The 15,170-nt window shown below is 59.1% G+C and overlaps 2 protein-coding genes across 3 annotated transcripts in view; one reads left to right on the top strand and one right to left on the bottom strand.

Annotated features, from left to right (window-relative positions):
• Positions 1-615: 615 nt before the first annotated feature.
• On the bottom strand, positions 616-12,149 carry SNAP29 (synaptosome associated protein 29). 2 transcript variants are annotated; one of them, XM_070769987.1, is made up of 6 exons: positions 11,749-12,149; positions 7,177-7,373; positions 5,821-5,906; positions 4,482-4,580; positions 3,225-3,427; positions 616-2,014 (listed from the first exon to the last, which is right to left on the bottom strand). In XM_070769987.1, exons 1-5 carry the CDS (start codon positions 11,983-11,985, stop codon positions 3,270-3,272), a joined length of 777 nt encoding a protein of 258 aa, XP_070626088.1. In that variant the 5' UTR covers positions 11,986-12,149; the 3' UTR covers positions 616-2,014; positions 3,225-3,269. The 2 variants fall into 2 exon arrangements, with proteins under 2 accessions (XP_070626088.1, XP_070626087.1); XM_070769986.1 differs by having other exon boundaries at positions 616-3,427.
• Positions 12,150-12,370: 221 nt separating this feature from the next.
• PI4KA (phosphatidylinositol 4-kinase alpha) overlaps positions 12,371-15,170 on the top strand; it is a 59,715-nt gene continuing 56,915 nt past the window's right edge. The window contains exon 1 of the mRNA XM_070769981.1: positions 12,371-12,558. Coding sequence (XP_070626082.1) covers positions 12,406-12,558 — 153 coding nt within the window. The 5' untranslated portion in view covers positions 12,371-12,405. The remainder of the gene's footprint in view (positions 12,559-15,170) is intronic.

The following is a 15,170-nucleotide window of genomic DNA, read 5'->3' as shown; positions in this document are numbered from 1 at the left end:
CCCATCAGGCTCCTCCGTCCATGGGATTTTCCAGGCAAGAGTCCTGGAGTGGGTGCCACTGCCTTCTCCTGCCCACCTGTAAACACCTGGCCGAGGTCCTGGGGCCACTGCCTTCTCCGACAGCATGTTTAGATATATGCATATATTGTAAAATAATCACCATGATAAATCTGGTTAACATCCATCACTTCATCCAGTTTCGTTTTTTATTTACTTATTTGGCTGCACCTGGTCTTCGCTGCAGCAGGTGAGATCTTTATTTGCGGCATGTGGGATCTCTGACTAGGGATCATTTGATCCCAGGACCCCTCCATTGGGAGCAGAGTCTTAGCTACCAGACCACTAGCGAAGTTCCTCGATTTTTTTCTTTTTTCTAATCCCTTCTCTCAATTTATCCCCCTCTCCACCCTCCATTTCTTTCTTCTGATGAAAACTTTTAAGATTATACTCTCAGCAACTTTTCTTTTTCCCTTTATGTTTGGCCACGTGGTATGGATCTTAGCTCCCCGACAGGGATGGAACCTGCGTCCCCTGCACCGGAAGGCAGATTCTTAACCACTGGACCACCAGGAAACCCCCCCCGCCCCGACCCCGTCCCCACCACAGGAGGCAGAGTCTGATTAAAAACATCACATTTTATTTCAAGGACTATGGTCATTTGTTGCGTTGAAGGCATGACGCTCGGGAGCTGCTCTGCCACTGACTGTGGGCAGGAGTCCCGCTCGGGTGCGCTTTGAATGCCTCGCTCGTCATTTGTATTCATCAGAGCGGGAAACGCGTAACAGCACCGGTAACGTCAATGATTCCGCAAAGGCTCACAGAGGCGAACTGTAAGACTTCCACTAAGCTAGTGTCGTGCACGCTTAGAATCGTTATTCACAGAGAAGTTAGAGAGCGCGAGGTGAAGACACGCTTCCCTCGTGCTGTCCACGCTAAGTGCGGTCTCCTAGGCCACAGGACACAGAAAAGAGCCCAGAGGCCACTACAGCCCACCCGGGTCAGAACACTGCCCCGGGAGGGACTCTTGCCTCTAAGTCTGGAGCACATGTGACGTGGAGCCAGCCTCGAGTCAGGAAAGCTGCTCTTGGGAAGGCACGGCGTGTTTCCAGATGGACCGTGGAAATCCAGGTCTGTCTTTCGGACCCCTCGTGGCCAGGCGGTGGTCCCGGCCCAGCACCCCCGGGTCTCCTGACACGTGCGTCCGGAGGCAGGCTCTTCTCCTTAGTCACCATGTGTCCCGACACGTGCGGATTCTGGAGGCCCCTCAGGTCGGTCCTCCTTTGCACTCCAGGAGTGTGAGCGGCTCTGCTGGCTGGTGGAGCAGCAGCCACTGGCCCTCAGTGGGTGTGGGAGCAGCTGCCCGCCAGGCACAAGGCTCAGGCCTTAGAATAAGGGATTCGAACGAGAACAGAACCAAACACATGGGCCGTGTGTGTGTGTGTGTGTGCGTGCGGGGTGTGTGTGTGTGGTGGGGGGGACATTTCCAGAAGAGTGAGGCCAACCTCCCCTCCACAGCTTGGGGTGAGAGGCGGGGGCGTGGGGAGAGCAGCCTCACAAAGGTGCCGCGTTGCCTCGAACCCCGTGATGCGAGAGGCAGGCAGTGGCCTCTGCGTGTTTACTGAGCCATCGCAGAAGCTTGGGTCCAGGTGCGCTGACTCGCCTCCAAGGGCCCACACCTGAGCGCGATGAGCAGGAAGTTACCCCGATACCTTCGGGGGAAGGCGTCGGGGAGGAAGACCCAGGGCTGGTGCCGGGTGCTGCAGTCACGCTTCCGAGCAGCCTTTTTGCTGGAGGTGCCCTGAACGGGTTCAGTGTGGGCTAAGCAGACATTTAACATTTTTCCTTTTTCCAGTTACCAGGAGAAAGACCACGACGGGCTGGAGGTTAGCAGACGTGGATCGGGTCGCCTTCCACCGCGCGTCCTGGACATTCCCAGCGGTGCAGTGACATGGGTCAGCCTCACGAGGCGGCTGCAGCATGACAGAAAGCTGTGTCTGCCCGCAGAGGTGGTCACCTGCAGAAGTGGTCAGTGTTTTGAGGAAGGTCGGGCATCAGGGGTGGGACTTTTATACTGGAACTGCTGCGTAAGTGCTGAGGCCACACTGCAGCCTGACAGACCTCCAGGTCTGTCTTTGTGCTTTAAGGGGCTTTGAAATTAGCCTGCGACTGAGCCTAAGCGGTGATGTCGCCGTGTCGGGCCAGGTGACGGCACAGTGATTTTAAAGCTTCCGACCTGCACTGTCTCATCAAAATCAGTCCCTTTCACTGTCTTCAAAACATTTTAAACAATTTGTGTTTAAAAAGACCTTCTGCCTTCAATTATTTTGTTGGAGGTACCAACACAAAATCATTTAAGTTCAGAAATCAATTTTAATTAGTGCTTTAAAATGATTCTTCTTCTTCTTCTTTAAGAAAATGAGAAGTGAGAGCACGCTAGGCCGGTTAGAGTGACCTCTGGGCTTTTAAAAAGCCAAACGCTTCCAGGCACGGTCTGTCACGTGCGGATCCCAGTCCCAAAACTGGGGACAGACAACCAAACGACGAGCCAAGGTGTGTGGCCGGCAGCCAAGGAGAGAGGGTGGGCATCCTGGACGGGCCGGGGACCCCAGGCGCCGGGTGAGCACTGCTGCGTGGGGGCCCGGTCCGGGTGACCCGAGGGCAGAGCACCTCCCTGGGGTGCTCCCGTGTGCGCCCCGGGGCCCGGCCGGCCACGCAGCCTGGGGCCAGGGTCGCACCTGCTCCTGAGCCTGCTCCCAGGCTCGCCTGCCCCCTGTGTGTTTCCAGGCATCACAGTGAGCGGGGCGGGTCTGAAGCCCCTCCTCCTCCTCAAATCAAATGCCTACTGAGTTTGGGGGCTGGGAGGGGAGGAGGTGGTGTCTGTCCACGCAACAGTGAGGACGCCCACCCCCTCCACCCCGAACCTGCCGCTGGCCTCTCCTGGGGCTCAGAGGGCCACGATGGGCTCATGGTAGGGAGCGCTGCAAACTGGGGTCTCGCGGCCCTTGGCGCTCTGCTGTGGGCGGCCTGGGGGACACACAGCACATGGAGACACTGGCCGGCCTGCCCGCTGCCCGGCCCAAAGCTCTGCAGTCAGGGTCCTGAGGGGAGGGGGGCCCCACATCCTTTAAACAAAATCTCGCGAGACCCACTGTTACAACATCTGCAAACACATGTTAAATCACATTTTGAAGTAGTAAGTGAAGTTTGTCAGTTTAAAAGAAGACCTTTGAAATCTCTTCGCTGCGGTGGGCAGGAAGTCCGCCTCCGCCTCAGAGCTGCCGCACCTTCCTCTCGGTGCTGGTGATGCTGATGTCTAGCTTGTCCACCTTGCTCGTGAGGCGGTCGAGGATGTCGTCCTGCTCGTCAATCTCCGTCTGTATTCCCAGCGCAATGTCCTTCAGCCGGCCCAGGCCCACGGACAGCTCATCTGCAGGACAGGAGGGTATGCGTGGGCTTGAGCCAAGTCAGGGCGTCGGGACCTGCACCCCAGATGCCCCCTGTGGTCACCGGCCCCTCCTCCTGGGAGATGGTCAGGTTCCAGGGCAACAGTTACAGGTTCCAAGACACACAGCTGCAGTGAAGAAGCAATAAGTGGTCGATGGAAAAGCCCCTCCTCCCGACCCCCACTGTCTGTACACGGACATGGCATTTCTTCTAGAAATTCACACAGGCCCACACAACTTCCAGCTGCCTTTAAACCTGACGCTGGGTCAAGCACAGATGCAGAGCTGCAGACAGGAGGTCCGCCGCGGGGAGGCACATCTGAGACGTACCTCAGGCTTCACTCCTCTTTGTAATAGACTTTTCCTTTCTGTCACACAAAGTGAAGAAAAGCAATCTCAATTTGTCTTTAAGAGGAAAGGCCTCCATAAGGTCACAGTCGGCCTCAAGTACACAAAGGGCTTTGTCAGCAGAGGGACAGAGACACTGGCTGTGAGCGGGGAGGGGCCACGAGGGCCCCGGGGTCCCCAGACACCGCTGTGCCGACCGCGGAGGGGAGTCCTGACCCGACTGGCTCCTTTGTTGGGTTTTGTGACTGTGTGTGTGTGTGTGTGTGTGTGCATGTGTGCACGGGTGTGTGCGTTTGTGTGCCTACAGGAGTACAAGTGTTTGCATGCATACAGGAGTGGGGGACACGCCCAGAGCTGCTCTCCGCTCTTTCACCAGGTAAGAGCAGGGGAACAGAAGTGGGGTGCTCCATAAGCCTTGTCACTAAGTTAGAGACAGAGGGGCGACTGAAGAAGGCTGGCATGGGGCCGGGTGGGGGGGGTGGCTGGCAGAGCCCAGGCAGCACGGTGTGCCCCCAGACCCTGTCCCTGCTGCCGTCACCACCCAGACGAGAGGTGAGGATGGAGGCAGGCGGGCAGACCCTGGAGGGGGAGAGGGGCTGGGAGCTGTGCAGGCGTGGGGTGGGGTGAGGTGGGGACAGGCCCCAGGGCCCGGGGCGGGTGAGCGTGGAGGCAGCGGCACCCTGGGCTCACCGAGGTTGCTGTCGATCCTCTGGTGACAGGCGCGAAGGTGCGGGTTCCGCGGGTAAGCCTCAGAGCTCACAGCTGAACCGGCCCCTCCAGGGATGGAGTCTGAGTTGACAAAGAGGCATGGGAGGACAGTTAACGGACAGCCCTGAAGAGTCGCCTCATAAAACTCAACCTGGACAACCGGTGGGAGGCCTAAGGCGGTCAGGTCCCAGGCCACTGAGACAGACAGGTGGGGGTGTGGAAGGTGGGGGAAGGCGATGCTTCCTCGGGGCAGCCCTTCCGAGATCACAGACCCCCAGGTAACGGTGGTCTGGCCAGACCCTGGCCCTCGAGCTCAGCAAAGAGCTTTAGTACAGGTAACGATGTACAGTGGAGGGCCACCGTGCAAACCCGTGCAGGCTACAGGAGGAGAAACGGTAATAACACACGTCTGACCCCAGGAAGCCTTCTCTAAACCTGTTTCCCAGCACACGCAGGAAAGCCCTGGCCCTCAGGTTCCGTCTCCTGCAACCAGCTCTCACTAGACTCGGGGTCTCTTTGCTCAGGGGCAGTGTTCACCCGCTTCCTCCAAGGCTCTCACCTCCTAGACGTCCTCTGGTCCCTTCTCTGCCAGACCCTGCAGGTTGGTTATGTCTGACATGCCTGGCTCTCTGGGGTGCATAGAAGCCCCTAGGAGGTCTGTTCCTCTTGAGACAAGGGACGTTTCTGGGCCCGTCATTTGATACTAATGGGGCAATCTGACACAAAACACCTTCCGTCCTGTACTGCTCGTCCAGTGGCTGGGCCTCATGGGCTGCGTTAGCCGCCCCAACAAACTCCCACAAGCCATCCTTGGTTCTGGATGGTGGATGTCCAAGCCAGGCCCCCCTGGGCTCAGACCCAGGTATCGGCCGGGCAGGGCTCCTGCAGCCTCTTGAGGGGAGGCGACTCCTAGCCCCATCCAGCCCCAGGAAGGCAGTCCTGAGAGCCGCCACTCTCTCCTCTGCCCCCTTCCCATGAGCAGACAGCCTCTATGATTTCACTGGGTCCAGTCGGAAAACCAGGACAACTCCCCCCTCAAAGAGGCCAGCCACTTGGCAACCACACTGTCCCCTTTGCCACGTGGCCCAGAATATTCCAGGGGCCTAGAGATTAGGCCAAGGGCATCCTGGGGGTCACAGCCTACTCAGCAAAGGCGCTTCCCTGCCGGAAAAGCTGGGAGCTACTCGGGCCAGGCTCCCACTTCCTTATCCCTCCCTCCATGGGGGAAGGGGCCCAACTCCGCAGTGATGCCCACTCCCAGCTCCCCGAGAGAACCACTGGGCCCTGCTGCCCCACCCCAGCCCAAGGAGTCCCCGAAAACCTGAGTCCTGGAGCTTCCTGAGGTTCGGGTGGCTGGCCTGGTACTGTGCCTCCTGCTCTTTACTGGAGTTGATGGCGTCTTTCAATCTGTGAATAAAAGTTAAGAGAAAAAGAAAACTTTCAGAGGAAAGGAGAACCACCTGTGGTGGTGGAGGCAGTCTTCCCAGCAGCGGCCGTGGGAGAAAGGCAAATGCCTCCTCTGACCAAGCCACAGACGAACGGTCTGATTGTTGGTGTCTAGTCGCTCAGCTGTGTCCGACTCTTTGCGACCCTGTGGACTGCAGCCTGCCAGGTTCCTCTGTCCATGGGATTCTCCCGCCAAGAATGCTGGAGTGGGCTGCCATTTGCTCCTCCAGAGGATCTTCCCAACTCGGGGACCGAACCTGCGTCTCTGGCATCACCTGCACTGGCAGGCAGATTACCTACCACTGAGCCACCAGGGTGGCCTGGGTGTCCTGATGGCAACTATGAAGACAGAGTGAGCACAGCAGCCTAAATGCTCTGCGTCAGTAGGCAGGGTGCGGGTTTTCCGTACCATGGCGAGACTGTTCTTACGATAAGAGCCAATGATCTGACGCAGGAGGGACGGAGCACCGGTTTTAGCAGAAACGCAGTTCTTCTGTGTTTGAGCCCTGACACTTATACGTCTGCCAACCCCACACACGATTTTATCACATCTCTGGCCAACGCCTGAAGCAGATAATCTGTGATTTTAAGGTGATAATCAACAGGCAACTTGGATCAGGCATGGGAAAATTTGACGTGAAGGCTTTTTAAAGCAACAATTCTGGGAAGCGAGTCACCTCAGCACTGGTTAGAGTGACCATTCTCTTTCAAACCATGGGGAGCAGCAGTTTGCTGCTGCTGCTGCTACTAAGTCACTTTAGTCGTGTCCGACTCTGTGCGACCCCATAGACGGCAGCCCACCAGGCTCCCCCGTCCCTGGGATTCTCCAGGCAAGAACACTGGAGTGGGTTGCCATTTCCTTCTCCAATGCAGGAAAGTGAAAAGTGAAAGGGAAGTCGCTCAGTTGTGCCTGACTCTTAGCGACCCCATGGACTGCAGCCCATCAGGCTCCTCCGTCCATGGGATTTGCCAGGCAAGAGTACTGGAGCAGGAGTTTACAGGGACCCAATTCACGCACAGTAGGCAGACTGGACGGCGGTCGCGTCCGCACTCTCAGGAGTAGCGCAGAACACTTGTTTCAAGGTGTCTCAGGACAAACGCCTCCCGGTGAGTGATTTTCAGGGTCCCCGGGGCCGTTAAAGGCACGAGAAGTGGTCTGAACGCCTGTCAGTTGAACCTGCACCAAACCCCCTTCTGCTGCTTCTCACCAGCCGGCCGGGCACCTGCTCACCTGCCACTGGGCTGGGGGGTGAGTGTGCCGTTCTGCGCAGACGGGGTCTCGGCAGGTTTGGACCTGAAGTAATTGACGAGCCCCCCGAACACACTCTTGATGGAGTTGATGTGCTTCTGGCTGGTCTTCAGGTCCTGCTCCATCTTGTCCACCATCTTCTCTGTGCGCTCCAAGGCCCCGCGCTGGCGCACGAGCTCCTGGGGAGGACGAGAAGGCCTGGCGTTGCACCTCCTGCAACTCCCATCACCTGTAGAGGCAGGCCCTCCCTAAACCCTCAGCCGGCATACCGGGGAGCACACAGACTCGGCGCTCTGTCCCAGCAGAAGCAGGGGTCAGGTGGCCGAGAACCAGCGGGGCAAAGGCAGCACACTGCTGCCCCCTGCTGTGTGCAGGGTGCTGGGGCTGATGGGGGGGGCAGCGGGTGGCTAGCTCAGCAGGCCTGGCTGTCTACACCACGTGTTCCCCAGGAAGGCCTAGTCTGGCCCTGTGCCCTGGGCCACCCTGAAGAGTGACTTGACCTCCCTGAGTCCTCAGGCCAGCCCGACAGTTTGTGCAGGCAACGTGGTTACGGTGGGGCCTTGAGCCACACGGCGCAACCTCTGGAGAGGCTAGGTGGGCAGCTGAGCCGTGGGGAGGATGCACGTTGCCCCGAGGAAGTGCTGGCCGGGCTCAGCTCCTCGGGGAGAGCACCAGGGGAGCCTGTGCTGGCTCTCCAGGACTCTGCCCACCAGCCTGTCCCCTGTGTGATGCTGACCCGCACCCTTCCACTGTGACAAACCACAGCGGCAAGGATAACACCTCCACGGGTTCTGTGAGTCCTTCCAGGGGAACGTTAAACCTGAGAGTGGTCTTCAGGACCCCCAGCATGGCCTCTGGAGAGTAGACAGCCCCTCGGCTTCCCCAGTGCATCACCTGCCCAGCAAAGCAAGGTCCCCCTGGATGCCATGGTGGCCACAAGTGGACATTCCAGGGAAGAGGAGCAGACATGGCCAGCTGCTACAGTGCTGGTGTGTGATGTATGACCTGCCGGGACAATGACGACCTGGCCGCACAAGGGGCCTCCTACGGCTAGGGAGCCAGCAAGCTTGACCCCGGAACTTTTCTTTCTTTCAGCCGCAGCATGCTGCAAACGGGATCTTATTTCCCTCACCAAGGATCAAGCCCGTGCCCCCTGCAGTGGAAGTGAGGAGTCTTAACCGCTGGACTGCCAGGGAAGTCCCTTCCAAATCCTAAAACTTTTCAACTAGACCATCAATAGTGTATTTAAAAAAAAAAAGTCAAGAAAGTAATAAATCCAGAAGAGACCTACTTCCTCCAGAGCCACACAGCTCAGGTCATCCTTTTTCCTGCATCTCTCCTCCCCTGGCCGGGTCACCTGCTCACCTGCCAGCTATTTGGGAAGTACCTATTACATGGAAGGCCACTGTGCCGGCAACGTGTGGGAGCAGAATCTGAGCAAGACACAGCTCCTCCTCCACAGTCAGAAACCAGCTGGGAATCACCCTGAGCAGCTGTCTGCCACTCTCCATCAGCTTCTGCTTTAGGACAGGCCTGTGCGAAGAACTCTGGCCGCATCACAACCAGCCCAGGCTGCCTTGGAGGGGAGCCTCTGCTTAGGATCGCCCTCGCCTGGAGAGCAGGAGGGTCTGCCCAGAGGATGAGGGAGTCCTTTAAGTCATGGAGCCCCCAGGACAGACGGCCGAGATGGCCTCTGTTCCCAGACTGGAGAGGTGTCCTCCTGGGCCCACCTCTCCGAGTCGAGCTTTGGTGACTGTGGAGTGTGGAGAGACACCATTGGGGAGGGGCCCACAGGAGGCTGCGTGCAGGTGTGCTGGCTGGGCCGGGATGCTCTCAGCGGCCCAGCTCCGATTCTACCATGCTGGCCACCCAGGCCCTGGTCCAAAGCTTGTTGATGGACTCCCTGAAATGAGACCCCAGGCCCCACAATCGTCAGTGGCCAGAACAGGGCAGGCAGTCTCCCTGGCCAGGGTGGTGAAAGGGGTCACAGAGACTGTGTCCACACGGGACACAAACAGGCAAAGGCCCGGCATCAAGGGACTGGCTGCAGAGGCAGAGGTCATCCACTAGGGGGACCACGACGAAGCCCAGAGAACAGAGCGTTGGGAAACTCCCTGGCGATTCGGCGGTTAGCACCCTGTGCTTCGCTGCTGGGTCTGGGTTTCTCACACAGCGGCAGGGTGGGAAAAGCAGAACGTCTCATGTTGCTAGGAAAATGCCCTCCACCCTGCTAAGCAATGAGCCATCTAGAACATACAGAATACTTCTGCTCGAGTTAAAATTAAAAAAAAAAAAGGAAAACGATGGTAAGTGTATCTTCACACACAGACTCCCTCCACAGGGACAGAGAAGGGACAGAAGTGGCTAGGGGCGGGGGAGCTGGGGTGGGAGGAGCCTGCGCAGCCTTCCGCGTGTCCTCTGCTCTGAAGGCTGTGACTGCATTATTGTCACAGAAACTAAAACTCAGGAAAAAAGAAGAGACAACTCATGCCCGTGAAGAAGAGAGTCGGGTGGCCCACACGCCTCTGTGGTTTTGGACTGTGCTCCTCAGGCCGGGCCACCTTGCCTCGGTCCTCTGGGGTCAGGACCCGCAGCGATCGCCTGCCACTGCAGGTTTCTCACGAGAAGGGCAGCTCTCCCTTGGGAGAGGCGACCTGAGTGACTTTCCCGCTGCTGCCACACTGGGCCTGAATTACGACCTTCCCGACCTAAAAAAGTCAAGTCCCAACCCTTTAAAAATTGTGTTCTGTTGTGACATGTCTCAGTGCTGGGTTCCCATCTGAGTCGGGAGGTTAGTGGGTCAGGTGACTTAGATCTGCTGGGACAGAGCTCACCTCACCCCCCAGGAAAATAAAAGAGTGATGAGAGAGATTGAGAACACTTAGAGAGCATGGGGTGGGGTGGGGGGCGCGGGGGTGCTGACCATTCCTGCTTCCGAGAGCAGATGAGTGAGGACTGATTCAGCCCTGGGCAGGGTCAGCGTGTGATAACAGGTGACAGAGCCTGTCACCCGCCCAGGCGCCATCCTGCGGCGCCTCTTGGGCAACGCCTGGCTCGGCCAGGTCAAGCCTCACGGCCTGCGGAGCTGCGCTCGTTCTCACGGTCCCCATCGTTGGAGAGAAGGACCCTGGGGGCAGCACTGGGGCTTGTCCCCACAGTCTGTGTTTCTGGCGCTCCTGACCTTCCCTCTGACTGTGCCAGGTCCCAAGCCCCTCCTCCGGGCCCTTCCTGGAAGCTCCCCGGGCAGCACTTCCTGTTCAGGAGCCATGGCTGCAGGGCCTGGCCGGGTGCAGCTTGGCTCCTCTCTTCCTGGGGAACGTCCCTCCTCCTCCTCCTCCTATCTACACCTTAGCCATAGAAACCAGACTGCAAGGTCTCCTCTGCTTCAGGTATTCTTCTTCTTGTCCCTCTGGCTTCCTACTTCACCTGTTCTCAGTTGTCACAGATGCCTTTTTAAACAGTTCTCTGTTGACATCCTTGGGCCTGGGCCCTTTAACCAAGTGACCCTTCCACTTGGGCCCTAAGACCCCAGGGAATCCTCCCAGATGTAAGTCAACACCTTCTATTTAGATTCCAACATAGAAATCCAGCAGACCCTAGATAAATTCCTTTAGTGAGGCTAAAGACAGGCAGGATGGGCCAATGAAGGATACGGCGACAGGAAGTGGCAGTGGGAGAACGCTAGGATGGACCTCAAAATCCTCAGAGACTGCAAGTGACCAGCTTGAGGGAAGTGTGCCAAAAGAGAAAATGATGAAGAAACGTGATGAGGAAGACAATGAACTACAAATGCTTAAGGCTAATTATTTCTTAGCTGACATAGCAATAATTTTCTTATTACATTCTTAACATTTAAAAATAAAGCCCAATCTCAGTGTTTCATTAGTGGGCTGGGGTGAGAACTGTGGTGGCTAAGAAACAACAGCTCTTACCCAAGGTCCTAACACCTTTGAAAGCACCTATGGATGCGGAGGAGGAGGACCGGTGAGCTGGTGCGGCAGAGAGTCACAGACCGCACCCGTACGGCTAGGACATGTTGGCTGGGACGGGCAAGGAAACCTAAGGGCCTGGAAACTCGACCCGACTGGGACTCTGGGGCACTCAGCAGCGTCCAGGCAGACAAGGCCCCTCTGCTCCCCTTTCGGAGCACTCAGTACCAGAAAGAACCCAAAGGCCCATCTCCTCGGATGCTTGACACCACAGGCACAGGCGGAAGGGCTGAAGCCCCCGGGCCCCGGCTTCTGCCCAAGAAACGTGTAAAAGGAACAGATCCTCCACGTCCCTAACCCGGGCCCTGCTGTCCAGAGTCTCTACTTACCTGAACCGGACAGAGTGGACAGGCCTCTCGACGACAAGTAGAAAAAAACACCACCACTCCGGCGGACTAAACTCCGGAGATCGCCGGGAGCAACTGCCCCTTCGGACGTGAAGACGGCGTTTCTTACGGTCGCTGACCGACAGTTACCGACCGTCCAGTCCCCAAGACCTCACGACCCGTCCTGGCTGGTCGGGCGGGCCCCGCCCCCGCCCGGATCCCGGCGACCGCGCACTCACCTCGGCGGAGACGACTCCGATCCTCTCGGACTCGTACATGAGCGACAGGGACCTGCCGGTGCTGGCGGCCGTGGCCTCCGCCCGGCGCAGCACCTCCTGCCGCAGGGCCTGCTGCCGGTCGGCGGGCGCGCCGGGCCCGTCCGCGAGGTCGCGGCTGTCCGACCACGGCGCCGGCCGGGCGTCCTCGTCCTCCGCGTCCTCGTCGAACGGGTTGTAGCTCCGGGGGTAGGCTGACATGGCGCCGGCGCTCGGCCCGGGACGGGCGGGAGGAGTCTGGTGCGGTCGAGGCGAGGTGAGTGCTCGGGTCGCGGGGACGAAGCTGCCGCCGCCGCCGCGCCGAAGGCCTGAAGCAGCGCCCGTCAGCCAGCCTCAGGCGCCGCGCGAGCTGCTTCCGCCTGCGGCGCGCGGAGGCCCCTCCCCCGGAACCGACCATCGTGCCCCGCGGCGGGGGTGTTCGCGCCCATCGCGCGCCGCGCAGCAGCCGGCCGCGCGGCTCCTGGCTCCCCCCGCGGCGGTGGGTCCGCCCGAGGCCACGCCCCGCGGCGTCGGCCACCGAGAGGTCACGTGGCGGGGCAGCCGGATGCGGCCGCGCCTGCGCCGTGCGCCCCGGCGCTCGCGGGCCGAGTGCGGGAAGCCGGCGGGCGGCGCCGCTTCGCGATGATGGCGGCGGCCGCGGCCCGGGGCGGCGGCGGCGGCGGCGGCAGCTTCGGCTCGGGCGCCGGCGGTGGCGCCTCCCGGGGTTTCTACTTCAACACCGTCTTATCGCTGGCCCGCTCCCTGGCTGTGCAGAGACCGGCATCTCTGGAGAAGGTAGCTTGGCTGCGGGGCGCGGGCTGACAGGAGGAGGGGCCCGCGGCGCGGGAGGCGGGGCGGAGGGCTGAGGGAGGCCGCGGGGGTCCCGGCGGCCGGAGACGCCGGCGCGGCGAGGGGCCGAGGGCCGGGGCATCGGCTGGCGGGGTCGGGGACTGCGAGGCCCGTGTGGCGGGCGGGGCCCGGACACCCGGGCGGGCTGAGGCGCGGAGCTGCCTGGGGACCCCGGCGGGCGGCTCCCTGCCTCGCCGCGACGCTGCCTGACCTTGGGGCGATGCCGCCCGCGGGGCAGGGGCGCTTCTCGGCGCGCTGCCCTCGGCGGTGAAGGGCGGGCGCAGCAGCGTCACTGAGACGCGGACCCGCTGCGCGTTGTTTTTCTCTGAGGCAAGAGGAGGCGTTAGACCGGCTGAGCAGAGGGCGTTGGACCGCAGAGCTCAGCCCGGGGGTTCCTTATCTTGGGAGGACGGTGAAGCGAAGCCCCGAGGGCGCCTGCGACAGTGGCGGAGACGCAGCCTTCCGAATGGAGGGTCCTTGCACCGTCACTGTGGGGTGATCAGGTGACCTCAAAACTCGGAGCCTCTGGTGTCCTCATCTGTGACACGAAGTTCTTGAGCGTTAGATGAGCTCGAGGAGAAGGTGCTTGGACCACGTAGATGCGCAGGGAAGGACCGCTTTCCTTCGCCACCTGGTGTGAGGATGAAGGGGACGACACGACTCTTCCCCGGCTTCCTGGAGGGTGGCGAGAACCTTGTCCAACAGCAGAAGAGCGGTTGGGGGTGGTTTTGTGGCTCTGGGGACGGGAGAAGCTAAAAGGCTGTCGCAGGCAGCACTTGGGCAGAGTGACCTGGGTCTTCCTCGACTCCTGTAGATTGGCAGACTCACAGAGGGAGCAGGTCTTGGGAAACTGATGCCAGCCTACCTTCTCAGTCAGAGGAGTGTAATCCAACGGAAAAAATATGGGTTGTAGAGATAAGACCACCTGAATTTTAATCCTATATCATTCACTTCCAGTAGTGTGACTCTGGGCAGCTCAGTTCACCAGTCTAGTTCTCTGCTTTTTCCTGAAAAATACAAAATACTTGATGAGAGAGGTGGGAGGATCCACAGAATGCCTCGTGTAGACTTAGGTGCCTAATGAACGACCCCTGTTGTCATTTCGTGAGCCTGATGGTGGACCACAGATCTGGTTCATGAAGTCAGATCTGCAGCTGGCATTCTCTTCCTAGGAGGAGGACCAAGACTGCTGTCAGAATTTGCTCACTGGACTCGGAGAAGGGGGTGCAGCGAATTGGATGATCTTGCAGGAGGGTGTCCTGGGGCTCTGGCAAGGGGAGCACGTTTCCCCACTCACTCACTGAAGGATGCACTTTCAGCTCAGCGCTCCTGCTTCAGCCTTCTTTGCCCACCACACAGAGCTCCTGTAACTGCAGCTGTGTTGTCAGTAGCTTTGTCTCTTACCTTAAGGTTGCTGTTGTCAAGATTACAGAATGTGTGACAGTTAAATAATGTAGCTTTCAGGTTGGCAGGCTCTCTAACCATCTCTTACTCTGCCTTCAGTGTCTCTGCCTCATTTACAAACCACTGCAGGAAAGAGTTAACAGCAAGCCCCCAGGGCTGCTGTCTTCAGAAGGGTCTGCTCAGGAAGTTGGCCGTTGGCTGGTGTGGGGAGTTTTGCGCTTGAACTGTCCCTCCGTCCCCTAGCACCCCTGATAAGGGCGCTTCACTGTGTCTGACTCCGCACGAGCAGCGTGGTTTCTGTTGAGCACCCACTTTCTAGGCAGGCAGTGCCTAAGTGCCCAGCCCCCAGCAAAAACCTTGGCACGAAGCTCGCTGCTGTGAGGGGAGCATGCTTGGGGTGCACCCTCAGACGAGGCAGGGCCCTGTGGAAGCCCCCGCACGGCTTTCTCCAGACTCCAGCTGTCCTCTTCCTCGGTGAGACCCTTGCGCTGGGTGACATTTAACCGAGAGGACACCTGTGTGCGTGCGGCCCTTCTTCTTTCTCGGGAGGAGGGTCATGTGGCTGACTCCACTGGATATGTGTGAATTTCTCCTGTCCGCTTCTACCTTCCTGAGGCTCGGTTACACCCCGGATCACTGTTCCTGTTCAGCCCTATACAGTGTGTCTGCTCGCTCCACTCCCTTACTTAAAACAGTGGACGAGAAGCCCTTTGCATTCCTGAGGGAAGGATTCTCGAGGTTCTTAAGAGTAGAGGAGTTTCTGAGTACCCACCTGCGGTAAGAAAGTGGAGACTTATAGGGAGAGGTGAGTGTTGAAACTCTCCCCTCCCATTTTTTTGTCTTCACTTCTCTCTTCTTCTTTTTTCCAAAGAGGGCAGAGGCCTGAGTGGGACCTGGTACAGATAGGGTCGGTCCAAGGAAGGCTATTTTCTGAGCTGGGCCTGCCGTCCTGGCTCAGACATGGGCGCCCAGACAGCCGGCGTGCTTTTCGCGGCCCTGGGGCACGTTAGGGACACAACGTCAACGTGCCCTGTCTTTGTCCCTCGGCATGCCACGGGGGGAGGGGGTGACGCACTCCATTCACCCCCCTCACCCAGGCTGTGAGGCCAGGCCTGTCACAGGGCAGAGCGTGCCGCTTGTCCTTAATTCCTTAG

The sequence above is a fragment of the Bos indicus genome, chromosome 17, assembly GCF_029378745.1.
Source record: "Bos indicus isolate NIAB-ARS_2022 breed Sahiwal x Tharparkar chromosome 17, NIAB-ARS_B.indTharparkar_mat_pri_1.0, whole genome shotgun sequence".
Taxonomy (NCBI): domain Eukaryota; kingdom Metazoa; phylum Chordata; class Mammalia; order Artiodactyla; family Bovidae; genus Bos; species Bos indicus.
This window is presented reverse-complemented; position numbering and strand designations above follow the sequence as displayed.

Coding starts and splice junctions, on each gene's coding strand:
- SNAP29 (XM_070769986.1), bottom strand. CDS start 11,985: ATGTCAGCCTACCCCCGGAGCTACAACCCGTTCGACGAGGACGCGGAG. Junction 7,374..11,748: donor TCGGAGTCGTCTCCGCCGAG/GTGAGTGCGCGG, acceptor CGTCCTCCCCAG/GAGCTCGTGCGCCAGCGCGG. Junction 5,907..7,176: donor ACCCCCCAGCCCAGTGGCAG/GTGAGCAGGTGC, acceptor TTTTATTCACAG/ATTGAAAGACGCCATCAACT.